The sequence below is a fragment of the Vicia villosa genome, linkage group LG2 (genome assembly GCF_029867415.1).
Source record: "Vicia villosa cultivar HV-30 ecotype Madison, WI linkage group LG2, Vvil1.0, whole genome shotgun sequence".
Taxonomy (NCBI): Eukaryota; Viridiplantae; Streptophyta; class Magnoliopsida; order Fabales; family Fabaceae; genus Vicia; species Vicia villosa.
The window spans coordinates 230,406,277-230,416,607 of NC_081181.1; the positions used below are offsets into that span (position 1 = coordinate 230,406,277).

The following is a 10,331-nucleotide window of genomic DNA, read 5'->3' on the forward strand; positions in this document are numbered from 1 at the left end:
CATGAATGCGTAATTTGGATATAACCAAATCCCATTGGACCGCTTATGAAGTTAATTTATCAAATCCATTCTATTCTATTAATATGTGACTTCGATTTAACCAAATTTGAAAAAAAAAATCAAAATTTTATCAATCGAAATTGAACTTTATAATAAAATTGTAATTTGTGTCGAATTTAAATTTTGGATTCAATTTTGATCCAAATCGACTGATTGTCCGGCTATAATTTTCAACATAGCCAGCCCCCGCGCCCATTGCCCAGTCTCCCCTTTCCCATCTTCCTCGCCGCTCGCGTCGCCATTTTATACTCCCAACGCATCTCACTGTCACTGACACTAATCAATCATCATGTTTCGCAGCTTCAACATTCTCCAAGCTCCAATAGATTAGGAGCAATCAATTAACAAATACCCCAAATACTCAAAGGTAAAACATTTCTACAACATCTCCATAACAATTTCTTAACCCTCGGAACAATTTTCAAATCCTTCTGGTCACTGTCATTATATTCTTGATGGCGTTTCGATCTTTGGGTTTGAAATTCGCGTTGCACTTGTCAAAACCCATATCATCACTCTTACCATTACACCAATCTCTCTCATCGCTCCATGCTCTCCCAACTTCTCCACTCCCCGACGAACGCCTTATTCTCCACCAAATCTCTCAACTTTTACCAATTCCCACTTCCAAAACCCTAGAATCCGAATCAGAGTCGAAATCGAAATCCGTCGACGGGTTTTTGTCCCCCGAAGATAAACTACGCGGCATCTTTCTTCAAAAACTAAAGGGTAAGGCTGCAATCGAACAAGCTTTATCCAATGTATGTATTGATGTGAATGTTGATATTATTGCTAGGGTATTAAACTCTGGGAATTTGGGTGGTGAAGCTATGGTTACGTTTTTTAACTGGGCACTCAAACAACCAATGGTGCCGAAGGATGTTGGTACTTACCATGTCATTGTTAAGGCATTAGGTAGAAGGAAGTTTTTGGTGTTTATGATGCAAGTTTTGGATGACATGAGGTTGAATTGTATAAAAGCTGATTTGTTCATGTTATCTATTGTTATTGATAGTTTTGTGAATGCTGGTCATGTATCTAAAGCAATTCACGTGTTTGGGAACTTGGATGATCTTGGTCTCAAGCGTGATACTGAGGCTTTGAATGTGCTTTTGTCGTGCCTTTGTCGACGCTCTCATGTTGGTGCTGCCGCTTCTGTTTTTAATTCGATGAAAGGGAAGATGGATTTTAATGTTGCCACGTATAATGTTGTTGCTGGTGGTTGGTGCAAGTCTGGTAGGATGGATGAGATTGAGAGGGTTATGAAGGAAATGGAAGTTGAGGGGTTTTCTCCTGATTTTGGTACATTTGCTTTTTTACTTGAGGGTTTGGGTAGAGCAGGTAGAATGGATGAGGCGGTTGAGGTTTTCGGTAGTATGAAAGAGAAAGATACTACGACCTATAATGCAATGATTTTCAATTTTATTTCGATTGGAAATTTTGACGAGTGTATGAAGTATTATAATAGGATGTTGAGTGATAATTGTGAACCTAACATTGATACATATACTAGAATGATTAGTGCTTTTCTCAGAATAAGGAAAGTGGCCGATGCACTTTTGATGTTTGATGTGATGTTAAGACAAGGAGTTGTGCCTCCTACTGGGACTGTAACCTCCTTCATCAAATATTTGTGCAGCTATGGTCCACCATATGCTGCTATGATGATCTACCAGAAGGCAAGAAAATTAGAGTGTAAGATATCGATGGAAGCTTATAAGATATTGCTTATGCGCCTTTCTAAGTATGGAAAATGTGGAACACTATTAAGTGTCTGGCAAGAGATGCAAGAATGTGGGTATAGTTCAGATGTTGAAGTTTATGAGTACATCAGCACTGGCCTTTACAACATAGGACAACTTGAAAATGCTGTTCTTGTTATGGAGGAGGCTATGCGCAAAGGGTTCTGCCCTAGCAGGCTTGTATACAGTAAACTAAGTAACAAGCTGCTTGCTTCAAACCTAACAGAGAGGGCTTACAGACTGTTTTTGAAGATTAAACATGCTCGTTCTCTAAAAAATGCCAGAAGTTATTGGCGAAATAATGGTTGGCACTTTTGAACGGGCATCCTAATTGGTAGCTCTTGAAGTAGATCCTCCCGCTTGCTTTGCACATATCTGGTCTTTGGCTACTTCCTCGCAACATTACTGATCTAGTATGTCCTTACTCCTTACTTTGATTTTTTGAACAAGATGTTATACTTACCTTAAATGCTTTACTGTTTCTTTTCTAAACTTGTGCTTGTGATTTGGGTTTCTAGAAATTTTAGATTTTGATATAGCTGCGTTTTGGTTGAATAAAATGTTACAGTGTAGTCTTAGACATTTTGTCTTTTTCATTTTATCAATATGAAATTGAAATCAGTAACTTATTTCTGTTTGTAACACGGGAATCCTGCTTAGTACATGGTATCAAGCAAAATAAACTTGTTACTAAGTACTTTGTTATTTATTTATTTATTTTTTTGGTATTTTGTATTTTGTATTTGCATAAATAAATTTCTGCTATCTTCATAAAGACTATCATCACTATCTAATACAAACTTGGTGCAGGATAACTCTACTCTGCTACTGTGGTCCATTATATTAATATAAATTGCATTAATATAAAATTTGCTTAGTTGCTAATGTAAATTGCTTTCATTAAAAACGACCTTACTGTTATGATTTTGAGGAATTTTTATACATCTTATTTTATTCTATTTTGTTGTTGTGTTCTTATGATTGAGGAATTTTTATACATCTTATTTTATTCTATTTTGTTGTTGTTGTTGTCGCTGTTGTGAAATGCAGTTATATGCTCGTAGGCTCTTTTATTTCCTCCCTTTAGTATTGAAGAATACGATGATCGTGTGATGGCAGTGGTCCGCTGTGAGGCACAAGTATGATGTTTTCCTTCCCAAGTTTGTTTTTTGTTTAGGATATTTACATTTACCAGCAGAAAAACGGACACGGAAAATATCTATTGCAATTCATTGTGCATTAATCTTAACGCATTTTGTTGTGTAATATTGATTTAAAAGTTAGATAAGATACCAATTGTTGTACAGTTGTACTGATTGTGATGATGACAGTCTTACAATTTTATACTCATTTCTGGCTCATGTTATTCTAATTGCGATTTACGAAGTTATTATTTTCTTGCTTGGTCTAATGTTATAGGTCTCCCCTTCTCAACTCTTACTAATCGATCGATTCATGAGCTTTCTATCCCAAATATACTCTTTATAGCTTTATGTCCATGAGATTTTTTAATAGTTTGTTTGAAAGAATAATTTTATGATGATTGGGCTGTTAATCTTTTTGTCACCAGAAATAAATCTTGAATTATGGTTATGAAACACGAATTACGCCTTTAATAGTGAAAAAGACATCACTCAATTTCAAAGTGGGAACAAGGGAAATTCACTAGGCATATTCCATACTGAATTTTCATCATCAAATCACATAGTTAGCTCCCCCCCTCTCTCTGTTGTTTGCAAATTTCAAGAGCTTTCCCTAAGTTTGAATTTACTGAAAGATTTTTCTGTCTGAATGTCATGCTATTGCTTTTCATTGTGAGTGTTTTTCCTGTCCTTTTCATTAGTTCTGCTTCTACTCTTTTTTCCCATTTCTAAACTAAAACTTTGGTAAAGGAAGCAAAACAACATGAGTTTGGTTTCAGTCAACCACTGATGTCCTGTTGGATTTTATTTATTATGACTTATTAACTACAAGAAAACGATTCCAATCTAATTACGATGTGTATCGTCCTTTTGTTTGTTTGTTTGCAGGATGCGTTGCTTCAGAAGCTTCTAAACAGTAACTTCTTATTAGATCAAGAGAGGTTAGAAACTTAGAATTGTTACTTTTTGGGTCGTTTACTATCATCCCCCCTCCCCCAAAACACACCTATTTTTCATTTTTATTATTATATTTAAATAGTTTTATCTTTTGAAGATTCTGAAATAAACAATCATCTTATCTGCTTACGGTATTTGCTTTAACTGAAATTTATATTTTAAATGCTTGTCTCCAATTGAGAAATGTTTATATTGTTGTAGTTGCTATTTTTTGTTTTGTTTCAGTGATGAAGTCGGTTCTTCCTACATATTGTAATAAACAAAGTAGAATTTCAATAACTTACAGTTTACAAAGAAAGTTTGTATGCATGAGCCCACAATTGCCTAAAATATGGAGAAGCTTTGAGTTCTGTTAACCAACCTTAGTTGTTATGCCTAATGTGAATTTTTTTTTAAAAGAGAAAATAAATTTATTAATAGCCATAAGAGATGACACAATTTTACACGTTTTGTTGCAGGGAATCACCCTAGAACCAGATCAAGCTATGAAAAAATAACAAACCGCCCGTTGCATTTAAAAATCCTGCCCACCTAAAATTTGGAACCAGAACATGATATGAAGATATAACAAACCATCCATTACGTATATAAGTCTCAATATCCTTAGAAAAGCACAACTCAAAAACGAAACTGTACAGCAACCCAATTTCAAAAAATAAAATTATGATATGATACACCAACTCAAACAAATCTCCTTCCCACTTACTTGTTGCTAAGAGAATTTGATATATATTCAATTCTGAACTAAAAATATTAACCATCACGCCCAGAGATAAGATTAATTGGCTACGACTATTTCCAAACAGTCCAAAGGGTCTAAATTCCATTGATTAAAAGAATAGTTAAATTCTAATATCTTACTATTCAACTATCTGCAGCATAATGTTATCCTTATCACTTGTTTATAAATAGAGATCAATCGATGTTGAATCAAAACACATAATATATACTCTCTTGATATAACTCTTATCATAGGTCTTTTATTATTATTGTGTTATGGAAAAAATATAATTTGACATAGCCTTGGCTGATGATAGCATAACCCATGTCAATGAAAATAAAATCAGTTTATATCCTGTTTTTTGTTTCCATAACACAGCATAACATAACTTATGAAAAGAGTTATATCACAAGAGTATATAACATATGTTTTTACTTAACATTGGTTTATCTCTATTTATTAACTAACATTAAGCTGTCTTGGAGATGGCTGAATAGTAAGATATTTAGATTTAATTATTCTTTTAATTAATGAAACTTAGACTCTTTGGGCTGTTTGGGAATAGTCGTGGCTGGCTAATCTTATTTGGGAGTGTGATGGTTAATATTTCTTGTTCTGATTCGAATATATATCAAATTGGAGGAGATTTGTTTGAGCTCGGGTATTATATCAAAATCTTTTTTTTCTTGAAATTGGGTTGCTGATACAGTTTTTTTTCTTGAAATTGGGTTGCTGATACAGTTTTTTTCTTAAGTCGTACTTTAACTTATAATGATATATTTTAGGTGGGTTGCAATTTTTATATGTAATGGATGGTATGTTTTATCTCGTTTTGGTTTCCATAATTTAGGTGGACAAAGATTTTTAAATATAATGGGTGGTCTGTTTTATATTCATACATTGATCTTGTTGCAACAAAATGTGTAAAGTTGTGGCATAGCTTATTTCCATTAATACATTTATTTTTGTCTTTTAAAAAAAACTAACATTAGGCATAACAACTAAGGTTGGTTAACTCAAAGCTTCTCTACTACTTTAGGCAATTGTTGGCCCAGGCAACAAACTTTCTTTGTGAGTTGCAAGTTGTTGAAATTATACTTTGTCTAATACAATATATAATAGGACCTGACTCCATCACTGAAACAAAGGAAATACAAAACATCATTGTTGAGTCTTTGCTTGTATATTGTGTGATTTTCTATAATGGGTATTAAATTATAGAATTTGAATATAGTTGTTGGGTAGCTTCCTTTGAAAATATGGTTGGTTTTTCTATTCGAGCTGATATGCCAGTGAGAACTTTGGTGGGTTTTAAAACTTGATTGTCATTTAAAAGGGATAGTTATCAACAATGATGCAAGCAGAAAAATTAGAAGCATACATTACCTTATAGTGCTGGTTAGGAGTAACATTTTTTGAAAAAAAACTCTAGTGCATAATTAAATGCTCTAATGATTTATTTCTGAGCCAAAATAGGTCTTTGGAAATATTATTATGCAAAGTAAGAACAAAATCCATTTAATTAGAGAAAGTACATTCAAATATAGTTGGAATAAGATAGTGCAGAATACTAAGTCGTCTCTAACTATGATCAATATGAATATTATCGATTAAGCATTAAAGAAGATGCTTTTATGCTTTTTGCATGTTGAAGTGCATTAGGCCTTTGAGGATGTTTCGGCCTGCTTCAAAGTATTTTGTACCAAATGTATTGGTGCATGCATATCTGAACTTTTCCAAGAAATTTTTTGCTTCATTTCTTTTTTAATTTGAAACTATATTCTGGTATGTCACGATTCTCATTCACAACATCTAGGATTAGAGCACCTTAACCCAAATAGCATGGTATAAATAATTCTACCATCGAATGATAAAGAAATGATTTTACAGATTTGTAAACTACTCCCTATAGTATAGAGTTTATTTCATGATCCTGAAACCTAGATTAGAGTTATGAAATATATGTTCGGGTTTTGGTTAAATGAACAATAATGATCTTAACTTGCAAGATGATTTATTTATTTTTTATGTAAATGAATGTAATCGGTAGCTTAAGACCCGTTCATGCTTTAAATTTGATGCTATGTTTGAATTGGCATTTTCATGGTCTCATGGTTGGTACATGTACAATAATGATTAGATGAAGCCAATAAGCACTAAACTTTGCAAAAAAGCAAACATTCTTTTGGGTATTCGGAATTATGCCACAATTATGCTATTCTTCTAGTGCTAGTTCAGTTGGGGATTAGTTCAGTTGGTAGATCACGGGAGATCTGTTAATTTCTATTATGGCTTATAGCTTCTGATGAACTTTATTTCAGGGATGTTCTTCAATGGAAAAAGAACATTGTTTCAAGCAAAGCTAAGACAAAAAAGCGGGCCGGTTCAGCTGTATATAACAGGGCATCTTCACAAGAAACATTAGTAAGTGCCTTCAAATTTCGGTTTCTCCCAAGGTGATAAAAATATGAATCTCTATAAAATACTCATCTGATTCTTGGGAGTTTCTTTCTATATTTCATTAATTTTAAAGTGGCGATGACAACGGAAACAAACTAGTTTCCTTAAATATTACTGTTAAAATACAACTAATATTTTTATATACATATTAGTGTAATATTTTATATTTGTATAATTAAATGTTGCACAGTTAGCCATTAATGGTTGGCTGCCACACCATTATTTTGCAATTTCCGCTTACTTGCGTGTTGCTAGATATCCATCTAATGTACTTTCCTTTTGTGATTGAGGATCAGATTGTTTGATAGGAATGGTCTGAAAAAAAGTATTGTATTTCCTTTATAATCTGAACATTGTTTTCAACCTCTTCTCTAATGCATATGTCTATCGAACTAGATTGGCTATCTCTATTTGACGAATGTGAATCGCTTGGAAAAGTTAATGTTAGAACTGGGATTCTCAGTTGACTTGACTCTTCAATGCCTATTGATTTAATTGTTTCTTTTTTGCTCCGTTGAACTTTGATTGAAACCAATCTATTACGGCTGAAAATTGCAAACTGACCTAAAAAATACAGAAACTGAATTACAAAATACAAATGGAGTGTAGCGGAAATTTTTGCTTTCTGTATGTTAGACCTCTTGGTGATACAATGAGAAGTTATCAAAATTCCTTATATTAAGAAAGAAAATAGAGATGGCATGTATTCTGGAAAATGATTGGCTTATAATATATGACTTTATGAAATCGCACATCAACAGGCTTGCTTCTACCATGCAGTGCATGATATCTTGATAGCTTAGTGCATGATATCTTGATAGCTTGGTTTTGGAGTCCTTAATATTCGCTGTCAAAATTTTGTAGCTGAGAAAGATAACGGCAGGTCGATTGTTCTTTGTTGGGCTTGCTTTTATTTTTCATCTCTGAAAAGGAATTGTGTGTCTGTATTTTCTGCTATGGTGGAAGATTGTGCATTTCCAGAAGGCACCAAATATTGATTGATAAAGGAGGTGAATAGATATTATTATAAGTTGTGAGAAATTGATATGTTGAAAATCATCTGTTACTTCTATCAATTTAGGCTAAAAACATTTTGAAAGACCTTTGCTATGAAATTTTTTAAAAGTTACATCATCCGGAACAGTATATAAACAAAAGTAACCACTTGCATGTATGGGCGGAGCCATCATCAAAGCAATGCAGGAACTATTTTTTTCTCATGTAAAGATCATGATAAAATTAAAATAAAATGCAAATAAATGCATAAATAAATAAATAATACTATTCAAAAGTTAAGAAAAAATGGGAAAAATGATGGCTCAATCATTTCCCCAAACAAAAAAAGTGTTCAAGTTCAGCTTTTCTAATTTACGAAAGCGCACATTATTAATGAAATCACTTTGTAGATATAAAAAGCAACATACATCTTCCTCTTCAAGTTCAGGTTTTTTTTTTCTTACTGATCTCATTTAGAAGTTTAACCTCATAACTTAAACTATCCCTCATCATATTTAATTGCATAAAAAATACCCCCTCCGTCCTAAAATAAGTGTCATAGTTGACACTTTCATACAAATTAAGAAAATATAATAAATGAAAGAGAGAATGACAATTTTATCAAATTATACTTATTTGTTATTGGTGCATTCTTATAATCATTAATGTAATGGGAGAGAAATAGTAAATGAAGAGTATTAATTAGAAAAGTGACATTTATTTTGGGACATAATTTTTACAAATGTGACATTTATTTTAAGAAAGAGGGAGTAATTATTAATTATGCATAGTGTCTTTCTTATTGTGAGAATTAGAGGACAAGGTCCAAAGAAAAAAACTAAAAAAGAGTACTCTAGGAGGTGTTGGTGCACAAGGATGAAGACAAAGATGAAGAAGAGAGAGAAAATAGATTTGTAACTAATTTTCAAAGAAGAGGAAAATTCAATTACATTCTCTATTACAAAAATGAATTCTTTGTCTAACTGAATACTTGAGTTCAATATTTATACCACCAAAAGCAACTAAAATTCAGATGCATCTCAAATTAAATCTAAATGCAAACGTAAATGAATTGCTAACTAAATTGTGTTGAATTTGAATTACACCTCAACATCATTCTTAATTCACATTCAAGACTAAAATCAACAACACTAATTTCATTCCTCAAGTGAATAAAGTGTTTAATCTTGATAGCTTGAACTAGAACATCTGTAAGTTGCTTTTGAGTGTTATAGTGAATAACCTCTATCACTCTATTCTGAACTTGATTGCGCAGAAAATAGAATTTCGTGTCAATGTGCTTGCTCTTTCAATGCAACACTTGATTATTGGCAAGGTTTATAGTTGATTTGTTGTCAATCATCAACCTCACAAGCTTGCTCACCTTGATCTTCAGATCCTGCAATGAGTTCATAATTCAAACAACTTGACATGCAGTCAAAGCACCTACAATGTACTCAGCTTCACAGGTTGACAAAGCAACCACAAGTTGCTTCTTGGAACACCAAGAAATGGAACTTCCCAGATGAAGAAATATCCAAAAGTACTTCTTCTGTTAACTCTATCTCCACATCAATCAGAGTCTGAATAGCATATCAGCTATGAATCAGATTTAACACTAGAAGGGAATAAAACTCCATACCTCAGAGTCTCCTTAATATACCTTAGTTTCCTGACATCGGCTCGATAATGTGACCACTTTGGTTTATTCATAAACCTATCACCATTTCAATTTCATATCAGATGTCAGGTCTGGTGTTACAAAGATATCTCAATGATCCAACCAACTATTTAAAAACTGTATCATCTACATCATCACCCTCAACATCAGAATCCATCTTGTGATTTGTTTCAACAGATGTGATTGCAAATTTGCAATTTGTTAACTCAAATATCTTTAGAAGTTCAGGTTCATACTTCAGCTGATGCAAAATTATACTCTTGTCAGAGTACAAAATCTCCATCCCTAAAAATTATACCATGTTTCCTAGATCAGTTATCTGAAACTCATTAATCAATATCTTGTTGAGCTTGACTGCCTCATATGAACAACTCCCTATTAGCAGTATGTCATCAACATATAGATAAACCATAATCATATTGTTTTTAGAGGTATGCAGAACATAAGCCCCATATTCCATCTCATTTTTTCTGAATCCTTGAAGCTTGAAAAATGAATTAATTTTTCAGATTTCAAGCTTTAGGAGCTTGTTTCAGTCCATACAACGCTTTATGCAACTAATACACCATCTC

At 32.9% G+C, this 10,331-nt stretch overlaps 1 protein-coding gene across 3 annotated transcripts; it reads left to right on the forward strand.

Annotated features, from left to right (window-relative positions):
* Positions 1-199: 199 nt before the first annotated feature.
* LOC131654200 (putative pentatricopeptide repeat-containing protein At5g43820) lies at positions 200-7,371 on the forward strand. Of its 3 annotated transcripts, none has more exons than XM_058924624.1 (4): positions 200-2,215; positions 2,853-2,941; positions 3,833-3,885; positions 6,944-7,371. In XM_058924624.1, exon 1 carries the CDS (start codon positions 516-518, stop codon positions 2,118-2,120), a length of 1,605 nt encoding a protein of 534 aa, XP_058780607.1. In that variant the 5' UTR covers positions 200-515; the 3' UTR covers positions 2,121-2,215; positions 2,853-2,941; positions 3,833-3,885; positions 6,944-7,371. The 3 variants fall into 3 exon arrangements, with proteins under 3 accessions (XP_058780607.1, XP_058780608.1, XP_058780609.1); XM_058924625.1 differs by having other exon boundaries at positions 2,867-2,941; XM_058924626.1 differs by lacking the exon at positions 2,853-2,941.
* Positions 7,372-10,331: the final 2,960 nt, after the last annotated feature.